Source organism: Neovison vison, chromosome 3 (assembly GCF_020171115.1).
Source record: "Neovison vison isolate M4711 chromosome 3, ASM_NN_V1, whole genome shotgun sequence".
NCBI lineage: Eukaryota > Metazoa > Chordata > Mammalia > Carnivora > Mustelidae > Neogale > Neogale vison.
This window is the reverse complement of record NC_058093.1, coordinates 61,780,805-61,795,767: the sequence shown is the minus strand read 5'-3', so window position 1 is coordinate 61,795,767 and position 14,963 is coordinate 61,780,805. Positions and strand designations below refer to the sequence as shown.

Here is a 14,963-nt window from a genome sequence, read left to right as displayed (position 1 = left end):
TGTTGGGGGGGCTGTCTCGTACATTGCATTGTGTTTGGTATCATCACTGGTCTCTACCCAGTAGATGCTGGTAGCACATTCTCCTGTCCAACCCTTAGTTGTGATAACCAAAATTGTCCCCAGACATTATTCATAGTCCTCAGACATTGTTCATAGTTCTCCAGGATGGGGATGGGGCAAGATTGCCCCTTAGTTGCAAACCATCATATTAAAGAAATAGTGTTTTGGAAACACTTAATAAGTACTAAGTAATTATAGTGAATCATGTTTTGGAGAATAAGATATTTCATAATTGTTTAGCTCTGAGAAAAAAATTCAAAATAATGGAACAAACTGTTGAGAGCTTCATTATCTCATTTAATTCAAAATGCCCATTTTACTTCTGAAATGTTGGTAATTATGGATAGAACAGACTCTGAGTCACAAAGAATCGAGTTTATGTCCTGTCTCTGTCATTGTTTGATGGTTGGCCTCAAGTAGGTATCTATGTTTCTTTAAACTTCAGATTGTTGTGCTGTGAAATAGGAAAAACAATACTAAATTTCTTTGTTGCTTTGAGAATTAAATAAGATATAAGATGCCTAGAAGAATGCATGGTTCATTGTAGACCATGACTAGTAGCTTTCATCATTGTACATTTTTCAAGGGAAAGTAACTGAGGGAAAACTTGGAGGTAAATCTACAATCCCATGTACAAAACTAAAAGGCTTTTCTTCTATTTTAGAGTCCTGCCAAATATCACAAAACCTAGACATTATGAAGGAGAAAGAAAATAAAAGGTTTTTCAGCTTTTTTCAGCGCAGTAGGAAAAAGCGGGAACAGGTAAGTATTTTCTTATGTAGTATTTTTTAAGATTCTTCTTGTCTCTTTTTAATTGGTTGTGCTTTTTATCTTGAAATGACCTACAGGTTTTGCCTTTTCATCCTTTACTAGACGGCGAGTGCCCCTGCAACTCCTCTAGTAAGTAAGCATCGCCCAACTTTTACAAGGTCCAATACCATATCCAAGCCATATATTTCAAGCACACTGCCTTCGGATGCCCCCAAGAAGAGGCGGGCTCCGCTGCCTCCAATGCCAGGATCTCAGAGCGCCCCCCAGGACCTTGCTCACATCCAGGAGAGGCCAGCTTCTTGTGTAGTGAAGTCCTTGAGCATGGACGAAACAGAGAAGGTACGTGTCTTGCATTTTGTGTTTTTAGAATGGGGCAGGAGACCATTCTATTTTTCCTCTTGTCCTTTTCCACATAGACTGCTAATAAGATTAGTAACAGACACTAATATGTGATAAGATGAATGACTTGTGGCTGATAACACTGGCACTGGGAAGAGATTGCATATGCGTAGTTCTGTGATGCAGTAAAGAATCAATGTGTCAATTTTAAGTAGCTTTTATCTTCAAGCAAATAAATCACCCATAAACCTTAAAGTCTTGGCTTATTAAGGCCCAACCAGAGGTCTTGGTTAATGCATGTATTGGGAATGCAAATACTCAATTTTAAACTTTTTTTTTTTCCATAGCACCAAAGTCTTTATGTTGCATTCATGGGTTTCTAACTAGATGTATCTTCTTGATCTGACTCTGAGATGCTCACAGGGAAATCTGTGTGTCTTGTTGGTAGATAGACACTCCATAGTTTAAAAAAAAAAAAAAAGCCTTTTTGTATAGACTATATTGCAGTTACCTTTATCTACTCTTATGCCCAAAGCAGTGTTCTGGGTACATCTTTCGCCCATACTGACTTACTATTGCTTCTTTGTACTCCCACCTTTTCCTGGAGTGTGCTGTTTTGTGGAAATTCATTTGCCAACTACTTTTTATGCCTATAGTGTGTACATTCTTTGCTTTATTCATGTGGACTATAAATAAAGTTTTAAGTAAATGTGATTAAACATGAGACACTATATTTTGTTGCTTATTATCAGACAAATGATTCAAGTAACTTTGAGAGCAAATTTTATTTTGAGATATTTGAGACACTGAGAAGTTTTCTTATATCTACTTGAAGAGTTTTATTTACCCTTGGAAGTTTAGTAAACTAAATGCGTAAGTAAACTAACTCCTCCCAACCAACAGTAAACATTTCTGTGTTTTCTTAACTTCAGAAGTTTTTAATATAGTTTTTAGTTGTAATTTATAAACTATCATATATGCCTTTAAAAAGTAAATAGCAAGGCAGCTGGGTGGCTCAGCTCAGGTCATGATCCTGGAGTCTCAGGATTGAGCCCTGTGTCAGGCTCCCTGCTCAGCAGAGTCCACTCCCTCTGCCTGCTCCATACCCCTCCATACCCCCCATCCCCTGCACTCATTGCTGTCTCTCTCATTTGCTTGCTCTTGCACACACGCTCTCTCAAAAAATAAAATCTTAAAAAAGAAACCCAAAACACACACACACACGCACACACACACACACCCCTGATAGAAATGAACACAACAACAACAAAAAAGCTTAAACTCAGTAGTTATTTGGAAAATAACTAATCATCCGCTAAGCTGTCTTCTTCTTTTTTTTAAGATTGTGTTTATTTTTTTGACAGACAGAGATCACAAGTAGGCAGAGAGGCAGGGAGAGAGAGAGGGAGGAAGCAGGCTCCCTGCTTAGCAGAGAGCCCGATGTGGGATTTGATCCCAGGGCCTGAGATCATGACCTGAGCCGAAGGCAGAGACTTAACCCACTGAGCCACCCAGGCGCCCAGTCTTCTTATTTCTATTAAGATTTTCTTGTCTGATGTCCCTGGTCTAAAATATCACCTTAAAAATCAGGAGGATTTGTTATTTTTTCAAAGATAGAATCATTTGCTACAAAGTTTTTCAAAGTAACTGCTTGGTAGTTGGGTGAAGTGTTGCAGAAGAGGTGATTCTTGGGTTCAGTATTAACATCTATGTGGAAGTACCTGAGGCAACAGGAAGCATGTTCAAAGAGGTGGGAATGTGAAGACTATGGCATGTCTGGGCACGAATGAGAAGGAGAGATTGAAATTGAGTGAGATAAGCAGAGGCCAAGTCAGGGTCCCCAAAGACTTCATTTTGTGGCTGTAACTACTTTATATTTCGTCATAGTAAGTCATTTAAAAGGCAACACTTTCAGGGTTGTTTTAAATTTTTAATTAGCGGGGCACCTGGGTGGCTCAGTCTTTAATCATCTGCCTTCAGCTCAGGTCATGATCCCAGGGTCCTGGGATAGAGTCTCCTGCATTGGGCTCCCTGCTCAGTGGGGAGCCTGCTTCCCCCTCTCCCTCTCACCCTGCTTATATTCCCTCTCTCTCTGTCTCTCTGTTAAAGAAATAAATAAAATCTTAACTTATTTTTTAATTACCAAAGTCTTTTTTTTTTTTTTTAAGATTTTTATTTATTTATTTGACAGACAGAGATCACTAGGCAGAGAGGCAGGCAGAGAGGGGAGAAGCAGGCTTCCCGCTGTGTGGAGAGCCTGATGTGGGGGCTTGATCCCAGGACCCTGGGATCATGACCTGAGCTGAAGGCAGAGGCTTTAACCCACTGAGCCACCCAGGCGCCCCATGTCTTTTCTTTATGTAGAAATAAATCTTTGCTCCTGGTCACAAATCTTTATTCCAGATGACCTCATGCATTTAGTTTTGGTAAACTTCCTCTGTGTTTAGACCTGAAGAGGCCGACATTGTCTGAGAAGTAGTCTGCTTCTTAAAACTCTAGCCCGTGCTTCCAGTGGCCTCACCAAAAGCCATTTCTTTTGATTCTCACCCTGTGCTCTATGACCAGTGGATGCTCCCATGTTAAGTAATCTTATTATTTTTTTATATGTTGCCTTTGGCAAACTGGACATCTTTATACAATTTTCTAATTATTTTTTCTTTTGATCTGGACATCTGGGTAGTTCTTTGATGTATTGTTAAGTAGGACCCAGAATAACTTGTTCCTCCCTAGAGAAGCTGAAAAACCATTTTTTAATTTATTCATTATAAAAATACTTAACAATTAAGCCATGGTTTGGAGTGTGTGCATGCTCATGTGAACTCATGCCCCCCTAGGCATCTCAGCACTTATTTCCTTAAGTTCCTCACTATATTTGATGTGCAAAATCACCCCCTCGGTCTTGGTTTTCCTTGGTTTTTCTCTCTTCCTTGGTCCTGATTCTCTTTATATTTCAGCTCCTTATCTCTCTCTCTCTCTCTTTTTTTCCCTTGCCTCCACTTCCTTTACTTGTCTCCTAAATCTGGAGGTACTGAATCCATGGTCCTAGCCTATACGCACTCTACTCTTTTCAGAGAAGACATGTTCTTTGTTGAGTTTTCAACTGTCATGGTTTGAATAGTGTCCCTCCAGAAGGTATGTCCACGTCAAGGATCTAGAGGTAAGATCACTGCGGACTTTAGGCTGGGCCCAGACCCAAAGACTGGTGTTCTTGTAAGTGGGGAGACACATGCACAACAACAGAAAGGAGAAGGTCATGTGATGATGCACGCAGAGATTGCAGTCATGCCTCCATAGCCAAGGGATTCGAGGAGCCACCAGATGCTGGAAGAGGCAAGGCAGGATTTTCCCCTCGTATTTTCAGAGAGCTATGGCCTTGCCAAAAGCTTGATTTCAGATTTTTGGCTTCCAGAACTGTGAAAGAATAAATTTCTGTTGTTTTGAGCCACTCGGTCATGCTAAGTTGTTACGACAGCCCTGGGAAACCGATGTCAGTTTTGTAATTCCAATCCCAGTGTTTTATTCCAGCCACAGACTGAAGTCAGGGTTGCTTATTCCCTCATCACTACCTGGAAATTAGCATACTGAAAATCAGGCTCAGTTTTGTTCTCCCAGATTTCAAAGCTCAGGATCTCTTTGGTTGTGCTTTCTTTTTATTTTTGCATCCGGTTGGCGGGTCCTCCCTTCAGTCTCCCTTATCTTTCCTTGTCCCTTTCTTTCCTTCTGCTGAAGTCATGCCTTAGAGAAATCCAGGGTGCAGAGTAAGGATAAGACCAGTACTTAACTTGTCTTCCCAATGCAGAAACTTTGATAACTGGCAGGTATGTTTGATGCATTCAAGGCCCTCTACAAACTGATCAAAATGGAGGGGGCAGTTATACCTCTGTTTCTTTCTTTGCAGCTTTGTCGTGGTATAATTGAGAGAAAACTGTAAAATATTTAAAGTGTACATTGTGGTGATTTGAAATACGTATATATTGTGAAAGAATTTCTGCCATCTGGTTAATTAACACATCCATCACCTCACATATTTATCTTTTTTTTGGAGAGAGAAAGAGAGCACACCCAAGCGTGTGCATGCAAGTCTGAGGGGGTCGGGGGACAGAGGGAGCGGGAGAGAGAGATCTTAAGCAGGCTCCACGCCCACCTTGGAGCCTGATGTGAGGCTGGAGATCATGACTTGAGCTGAAGTCAAGTGTTGGTTGACTGAGCCACGCAAGAGCCCCTTTATTGCTTGTTTTATGTTTAAAATTTAAAAATGTCATTATTACTATAGACATTTTAGGTTAAACAACTTAGTTTTGAATTTGACGCTTTAAAAAGGCCCTTTTTCTGATGATCGAAAGTAATAGCAGGCTGGGGGGAAAAGTATCTGGAAAAAAAAACTATTTTCAAATCCCTGAAGCATTTTGGATAGATTATCCTGGAGATTTTTATTGTTCAGGAGTCAGAATAAACCACAAGGGTGCGCTGTTTAACAGACCTACAACAGTCTGATTTTCTACTTTTTTTTTCCCCTCCAAAGCATCCTTTAATGAAGCAGAAAGAAAATACTGGAAATAGTTACATTATATTAGAAATAGCAAATGCTTATCTCTTGTGTGTGAAGTTTCAGAAAATAGAGCTAGATAAATAACAGTAATGTATGACAAAGTGATACCTAATTAATGAGGTTTTCTTCATTTTGCACTGTCCCTTCATGTTAGTATTCTCTTAAATAGTCATTGATATTCAGTTTGCCTTACACAGGCTTATGGTTAGTCTACCGGTAGCTTTCAAAAATTTTGTTTACCACACCTATTTTATGCTTTTTGGCTGTCAGTATTTAATGATTTGCCTCATTTCATAAGGCATTTCTCCATACTGGTAAATTAAAGTATTGGATAGTGATTTGGAAGCTTAGCCTGAAACTCTTCACATAAAAGGCTGTTGATTTTCTGAGCTAATTCTGGCAACTGATTGTGCAGTTTCTAAAGAGGAGTCCATAAAGATACCAGTCAGTAAACTGATTTATCCTAACCTGTTTTTTGGGACAGTTTTGCAACTGTGGATCAAAATTATTTGATCCACCTAAGGAATACATTTTGAAGAACGTGTAGTTTACTGTCACTGCTACTGTATTGTTTTTTCATGTCTCTAAATTTCTACATTTTTCTCCTCTTTTACATGTTAAGCCTTGTATCGTGTTCCTTATACTCCTTTACGTTTCAAGCCTTGTATCCTGTTCCTTATAAGGGTGAATATGCTGTCCTCTGTGGAAATCTTTATTTGCAGAAGACAGCTATCCAGTTAGAAATTTTCTGGCAGTTTTCCTCCCATCTTTTTGAGCTTTTTGTGAATATGATTCTGCCTAAAGATTTGAAATGCCATTTATGCAACAACATATGTAATGGCTGGCTCCTGCTGTTGTTTACCTAAACCATATTCCCTGTATTACTGTATAAATGCATCCAGTTATTTACAATAAGATTATGTGTATATAGTTATTTATGTAGATTGTCATTTATATCACACATGACAAAAGTCAGAAATGCAATGACATTGGCTTACATCAAAAATCACTTAGCATTCGGAGATTGACGCTAAGTTCAGAAATCCAGTATCTGTACCACATTCACTGACCAAGTTTCCGTGAGGAACACATTTAATAAAGTCTGTGGCCAAAGGATGTCCTAGGATTATTGACAAATGAACCTTTCTTTTTTTTTTTTTTAATTTTATTTATTTGATACAGAGAGAGAGATCACAAGTAGGCAGAGAGGCAGGCAGAGAGAGAAGGGGAAGCAGGCTCCCCACTGAGCAGAGAGCTTGATGCGGGGCTTGATCCCCATAACCTGAGCTGAAGGCAGAAGCTTAACCCACTGAGCCACCCAGGTGCCCCAACAAATGAACCTTTCATGAAGGCTGATTTTACATTTGAAGAAGAGGAGAAAGAGTTGGACACAAGTTGGGGATAATTTTGACCCACAGAATCTACAGAAGCTTTTGGAGAATTCTTTATTTTTGCACATTTGGTATAGTTTAGCTCTGAAGTTATGTGTGTATACAGCAGTAAAGCAGCTTTTCCTGGGCTACTAGAATAGAACCCCATTTTGTTTTGTTTGTTTTGATATTGGCTTCTGGCTGGAAACACAATAAGGAATTATCTCGAATATATATATATTTTTAAGATTATTTATTTATTTATTTGACAGACAAAGATTACAAGTAGGCAGAGAGACAGGCAGAGAGAGAGGAAGGGAAGGAGGCTCCCTGTGGAGCAGAGAGCCCCATGTGGGGCTCAGTCCCAGGATTCTGGGATCACGACCTGAGCCAAAGGCAAAGGCTTGAACCCACTGAGCCACCCAGGCCCGCCATATCTTGAACTTTTTATTTGGTCTCATTTTGCATCCTGGTGCAGACAAATACTCAGATGGCGAGAAATGGAAATACTTTGCCATCCAGTATTATGCAAATGAAATTTAATACTTAGAGTGTGTTCATTTTTTAACAGCTGATTTAATTGTTTTTAAGAAATATTTGACATTATTCATTTTTTGCTCAGTGTTACCTTTTAATATTTATCATGGTTTATAAGCAGGTAAGATGATAGATTGTCATATGTTTATAAAATGTGCAAGAATCTATTTGGTCTTTGTTTCACTTAATGAGTTTTAATCCTAAATGTTTTATGCAGAGTCATTAAGGTTGTTGTAAAAAGAGCATGTATTTGTAATCTTTAAGAAATCTCTCTTTTTGGTTTTTTCCTCCAGGTTATCACACAACATTTGATTTTCCCCGCCACTTACATTTATCATATAGAAAGAAAACCACACACATAATTCTACAATTGCCTAGGAACAGTAGTTGCCATGGCATTTTTTGTTTGATATACGGGATACAGCTGTCTGTATTTCCAAAAATATGACTTGTTTCATTCAGTAGGGAAATGCACCAGTGCAGCATAACAGAATATTATCTGCTTTCCCCTTTTAAGGCTTTCCCATATATATAAATATATTTAGTGTTGGTAGTTTTAATCACATTTTCAAAGAGTCTTAATCACAAGAGCAAAATTAATGACCAATGTTTATGGAGCAGTTACTAATATTTTGAGACCAGGGTACTAAGCACATTACTCAATTTAATGCTCTTGAAAATTCCTCTGAGCCATTACTTTTTAGGTTTCTGCCAGCTTTACCTCCGACCCAAACGTAAGGAACTATGCTCATTATAAAGCTGTTAGACTTTAAAGAATAATACACTTCAAAGAACAACAGGTCATTAATGGAGTTAGTGTCGATTTTTCTCCCTTAACTACCAGAACACAAAAGTTGTGTCTTTCTGAAGTACATACTGAATTAATAAAATATTTAAGATAATCAGTTTTAGGAATCTTCCTCTACAAGTTCCTATAGAATGAAGCTTACTTAGGCTTTTTACCACTATGACATTTAGGACCTCATGGGCGAGAACATGCCTTTCTTTGGTAACCAGCATATATCAGAGACCAGGGCAGAGAAAAGCAGGCCTCTTTCCTGGAGCCATGGGGATAAAACTCTGGGGTCACTTGGGTAACACCTGCCATATAGCCTTGGCCCCCTTTCCAAGATTAACTGAGTTGGTCACTGTTTGTTCCTTTGGTTGCTGCTTTACTCTGGTGGGGGCCATAAGTCAGTTAATCTACAGATGTTCCCTACTCTCCTACCCTATCCCTGGACATTTTTTTGTTCTGATCACTGACCATGGAAAACCTTAATTACCACCGTAGTCTGTCGTCTTAACTTGATCCTGACCTCTGATTTCTCTTGATTTATCTTCTCTTTTTTCATCTGAGATGTATTACTGAGTTAGGCCCTTATCTTTGGACATTTAAAAAATGTCATTAGGAAGGGATTATCACTAGTAAGACTTGGTTTTATGATATCTCAAAGTATTATAGTGTTGATGAAGTGAAAGCACAGGTTGCCTTAGGGAGAGAAATTTAAAAACCTTGCAAGAGTATATAACCCAGGTTGAACAATATGTGGGTTTTTTGTTTGTTTGCCTGTCTCTGACCTACATGGAGAAGGGCTGGAAAGGAAGTATACTATGGTAGAAGCAACCCTACTCTGGCTTGAGAGAGAGTCTTGAGTCTACCAATAGGTCTCTTGTCATAATTCTTCTCATTGCCTTCTTTGTCTTCTACCTTGAAGAACAAGCCATTGAACTTCTTTGTGGCTTAGGTTTCCCTCTGTACAATAAGATTTTGTAACTAAATTTCCAAAGGTCTCTTCCAACTCTAGTGTGGCCAAATTATTTTATCTTTCATTATCTTTTAGAATTGGCCTTTAACAGATAAAAGTGCTTTGTTACGTGGATCTTTGGTTTGATCAGTATTAATCAGATATTGATGCCTAGTCCTAGTATTACTTCTCTGAGGATTTTTGAAACTCTAAAGTACAATAATGAAGTAAAACATGGATTAACTGGGGCGCCTGGGTGGCTCAGTGGGTTAAGCCTCTGCATCTGGCTCAGGTCATGATCTCAGGATCCTGGGATCAAGCCCCGCATCAGGCTCTCTGCTCAGCAGGGAGCCTGCTGCCTCCTTTCTCTCTCTGCCTGCCTCTCTGTCTACTTGCGATCTCTCTCTGTCAAATAAATAAATAAAATCTTTAAAAAACAACAACAACATGGATTAACTGACATCTTTCTCCCTGAACCTCTGACTGTAACACAAAAGTGAACCCTGGTGCTTTGGACATCAATAAAATGAGGTAGAGGATACAGAGTTTGAGGAAGATATGCTCAAATTAATGAATTTGTTAATTGGAGGATGCAGGTGATATCATTGACTAATAAGGAATTTGAATCTAGACCATTTTGAGAGAAATCTAGTAACAAGCTTGGCCACCAAGAATCCTCTGAAGGGATTATAATTTTAGTAACCAAAAAAGATACAAGTGGTGGTGGTATTTAGACACCTCTAAGTGAATCCAGCTCTAATCTCATTGCTTGCTGTCATAGAATTTATTTCAGCAAGTTGATAGGAACACCCTTAAAACTGGCAGAATAGATGACTGCTTCCATAGTGTGGCTTTAAGAGCTCCAGGCCCTGATACTACTACCCTGTTTCTCTTTCCCCTATATACAGTAGTCTGGGACCGGACACATCACCTCTAGTTCCTGATAGGGGTTTTCTTCATCTACGTTGACCTAGACAGGCGAAGACTTTCAGTTCTGTCAATGAAGGATCTTTAAACAGGTTTATTGAAAGAGCATGAAAGTAGGATATAGAAGTTCTAGATTTTAGGAGCACGTGCCATTTAAGGGAGGGGATGGGTGTGGAAGGAGATTCAGGGCAGCAATACAAACATCCCTAGCCTCACCAAGATAGCATTTTATTTTAAAGACTTCATGAAGAGAGAAACTGGCATATATGCCTTCATTCAAGTAAAAAAATGCATGTGTGTGTATAACCAAGTATAGAGGATATGTATAAAAGGCTGGACACCAAAACTTCTATGAGGTAACCTGTACTGGTTGGAGTTTATAAGGATTTTCTTTTTTCCCCTCATCATTGTATGTATTGTTTGTATCTTATAGGAGATTTTTGCCAATTTTATGATCAAATCAATAGTAAAACTGAATTCATTGTGATTAAAAAAAAACTTGCTGGTACAACTTTGCTTATTTTGCAAATTCATTATAATACTTCATACTTCTATATTACATTTACTTTATTATAATTATATGTTTTGAAGTTTAAGAAAACTGACCTGTTGTCCAACTTGTAAACTTATTTTAGAAAGAATTCTTCCATCAGGAATTAAGAATTCAGACCTGGGGTGTCTGGGTGGCTTAGTTGGTTAAGTGTCTGCCATTGGCACAAGTCATGGTCCCGGGGTCAAGCCCTGCTTCCGGTTCCCTGCTTCTCTCTCTCCCCCTCTGGAGCCCCCTGTGCTTGTGTTCTCTTGTGCTCTCTCTCTCTCTCTCAAATAAATAAATAAAATCTTAAAAAGAGAGAGTTAAGAGTTCAGACTTGACCTTTAGTTAGTTAGGTAACAGGTCATGCATAAGGATATGATTCATAGTAAATTAAATAGTATGTTGTAATATTTATAGAGAATATTCAGGTTGGAGAAGGATAATGTGATTCTGGCATTTAAGGAAAAAAAGGTGAGTTTTAAGAGTTTCAAGGGGTGGCCTAGGTTTTCTCCTCTAACCCATCCATTCCTCTCCACGTGTAGAAATCATAAACAGAAATAAAACCCCAAAGCTTCTAACAGAAACATTTAACAATGTCCTTGAAGTTGGGCTACCGTATTTCTGTCCTTTGGTTCAAGTTTTTTTCTTATTTTTCTATTTGTAGTTTTTCCTTTACTCTTTTCTACAGAATCTATTGATTTCAGTGACCCACTTCGTATAATTCAACAGTGATTAATAAGTGATCTAATAACTTGTACAGAGCTAGGACTCAGTAAATCTACTGAATGCCATTCAATTCTATTTTCTTCAGCTAAATTTAGTTCCATTTTGAACCAGTAAATCCTGATCTGGGTGTGAATTCTGAGGGATTAAGTATCTGGCATGGTTTTCAACTTGACCTTGTCACTTTCGCTAGTGTTCTCTTCTCTGTGCAGGATTTTCATTTTCACAGACTGTAAAGCTCGGTGATGTGCATTTCTGTTAAGGGTGCAGTTTTTGCTAATGGCAGGCAGACTTAGTGACTCTAACTAAAGTAAATAATTGAACATCTCTAATCATTAACCAAAATGTTTTACCCTAGTAAGTAGAAACCTCTCTGTGTTCTTATTTTGTAAACGCTTTGGACTTAAATATAGTTTAATCTCAACTTCTTTTTAAAAATTTCAGCCATAATTTGGCCAAAGGAAATGTATTTTGGTGCCGGAAGCTAAAAACCACTCTGAATAGTTTTTCAACCTTAATTCTTTACATTAAATTTATGAAATATTCAAATTTACATATTATACACAAATTCATATACCCATCCCCAAGATTTAGCAAATTAGTGTGAAGTATTGTGCTTTTATTAAATTCCCTTGGGGAGGATGGAGCTGCCTGAGGTAACCAAGGAGGAGTTTTTACACACAGTGAATTACACACAATGAATCTGGCTTCTGCAGTGGACTAAACGCCAGTTCCTGAACACTGGGCGCTGTGTTGAGGTCTTAAGGTTGATTATTATGGAGATGGACTCTAACAGGACTCTTAACCACCATCACTGAGGACAAAGTATAGTCTTCGAATAAGTACCTCCTTTTATCCATACTTTTCAATCTATGTAGGAACTATCATTTGCTTATTTTATTTACAGATCATGTTCACGTAGTTAAAAGTAGATGAGCTGCATGAAACATCAGCTAATGTTTACGAAGCAGGTTCTGTATACTGCACTGTGCTGAGTTTTCACACATGCCATTTCCCATAAGCATCCAGACCCTTCTGAGGTGTAGGTGCTCTTACTTTCCCCACCTTATAGATGAGGAGGCTGAACGCTACAGAGACACTAGACGGCCATGCTCCTAGGTTCAAGCCCTGGCAAAGCCCAAACAAAGCTCATTTGTTTGGTAAGCATTACACTAGGCCGCCTTCCAACTTGCAAACCCTCTAGAAGCCTCTCTCCAGTTAGACACAAACTCACCTTCAAAAATACCCAGTAGCTCAAGCCTGACTAATGCAGGGATAGGGCGGTTAGGAGACTATTAGGCGCACACTCCTGAAGGGCACAGGAAAACTAGGGCTTAAGCATGCAGCTTGGTTAGACACTGATGGCCTTGCTCGCCTATTTTCTTTCTTTTTTAAAAAAATTTTTTTAGCCTTTCATTTGTTTTTAATGTTCCAAGTTTTTATTTAAATTCTATTTAACGTATTTACATTAGTTTCAGGAGCAGAATTTAGTGATTCACCACCTACATATAACACCCAGTGCTCAACACAGCAACTGCCTTCCTTAATCCCCATCCCCCATTTAGCCCACCCCCCACCCACCTCTCTCCAGCAACCCTCAGTTTGTTCTCTGTAGGAGCCTGGCTGGCTCAGTCCCTTAAGTGTCTGCCTTTGGCTCAGGTCATGATCTCAGGATTGGCTCAGGCATGATCCCGTGGTCTTGGGATCAAGCACTGTGTCAGGCTCTCTGCTTCTCCCTCTCCCTCTGCCCCTACCCACCCCACTCCCTGCTTGTGCTCTATCAAATAAATAACATCTTTTTTTTAAAAAGTCTTTTTTGCCTCCCTCTCTTTTTTCTTTCCCCTGTGTTCATCTATTCTTTTTCTTCACTTCTACATATGAGTGAGATCATATGGTATTTGTCTTTCTCTGACTGACTTATTTTGCTTAGCAGAATACCCTCTAGCTCCATCCACATCCACATCATTGCAAATGGCAAAATTCCATTCTTTTTTATGGCTGAGTAATTTAATTCCATTATACACACACACACACACACACACACATATATGTATATATATACACACACACATACATATACACACACACACACTGACATACACCACATCTTCTTTATCCATCTCTCAGTTGATGGATACTTGGGCTTTTAACATGATTTGGCTTTGTTGACAATGCTATTGACATCAGGGTGCATGTGCCCCTTTGAGTTGGTATTTTTGTATCCTTTGGGTATATATCCAGTAGTGCAATTCCTGGGTCGTAGGGTAGCTCTGTTTGTAACTTTTTGAGGACCATCCATACTGTTTCCCAGAGTGGCTGCACCAGCTTGCATTCTCACCAACAGCGTAAGAACATTCCCCTTCCGCATCCTTGCCAATGTCAGTTTCCCGTGTTGTTGACTTTAGCCATTCTGACCCATCTCATTGTAGTTTTGGTTTGCATTTCCTTGATGATGAGTGATGCTGAGCATCTTTTCATGTGTCTGTTGGCCATCTGTATGCCTTCTTTGGAAAAATGTCTATTCATATCTTCTTCCCATTTCTTTTTTCAAATATTTTGTTTAATTATTTGTCAGAGAGATATATATATATATAGAGAGAGAGAGAAAGCATGAGCAAGGAGAGGGGCAGAGGGAGAGGCAGGCTCCCCACTGAACATGGAGACTGTTGCAGGTCTCAATCCCAGAACCCTGGATTCATGACCCGAACCAAAGGCAGACACTTAACTGATCCACCCAGGCATTCCTTTGCCCATTTCTTAACTGCATTATTTGTTTTTTTGGGTGTTGAGCTTGATAAGTTCTACATAGATTTTGGATACTAACCCTTTATCAGATATGTCATTTGTAAATATCTTCTCCCATTCTGTAGGTTACCTTTTGGTTTTGTTGATTGTTTCCTTTGCTGTGCAGAAGGCTTTTATCTTGATGAAGTCCATATAGTTCATTTTTGCTTTTCTTTCCATAGCATTTTGTATGGGAATTCATGATGTGTTTACTTAAGCAGCTGTGGTGGTTTAGTGAATCTGCTTTCTAGAAGTTGTCCTTCTTGGGTTAGAAGTGCTCTATTCTTGTATGCTGGCTGCATATACTGCACCCACATTCCTCAGTATACACCACTTTTCTCGGTTACGGTCTATTTAGGAACACCTAGAACTTCTAACTGGAATGATTCTTCTTTTCCTGTGGGCTTTTACTCAAGAAAAGACTGTTTGCAGTAGATATAGAACATCCCTTTCTCTCTCCCTCCTTTTTTTTTTTTTTAAAGATCTTATTTATTGGACACAGAGGGAGAAAGAGAAAGGAGAGGGAGCACAAAAAGTAGAGGGAGAAGTAAAGGGAGGGGGAGAAGCAGGCTCCTCGCTGAGCAGGGAGCCCGATGAGGGGTTTGATCCCAGGACCCTGGGAT

At 39.1% G+C, this 14,963-nt stretch overlaps 1 protein-coding gene across 8 annotated transcripts in view; it reads left to right on the top strand.

Moving 5' to 3' along the window:
• Positions 1-14,963, top strand: part of COBLL1 (cordon-bleu WH2 repeat protein like 1) — a 168,546-nt gene that overhangs the window by 128,360 nt on the left and 25,223 nt on the right. For all 8 annotated transcript variants that reach the window (XM_044242232.1, XM_044242229.1, XM_044242228.1 and 5 more), the window contains 2 exons: positions 725-822; positions 934-1,170. In XM_044242232.1, coding sequence (XP_044098167.1) covers positions 725-822; positions 934-1,170 — 335 coding nt within the window. The remainder of the gene's footprint in view (positions 1-724; positions 823-933; positions 1,171-14,963) is intronic.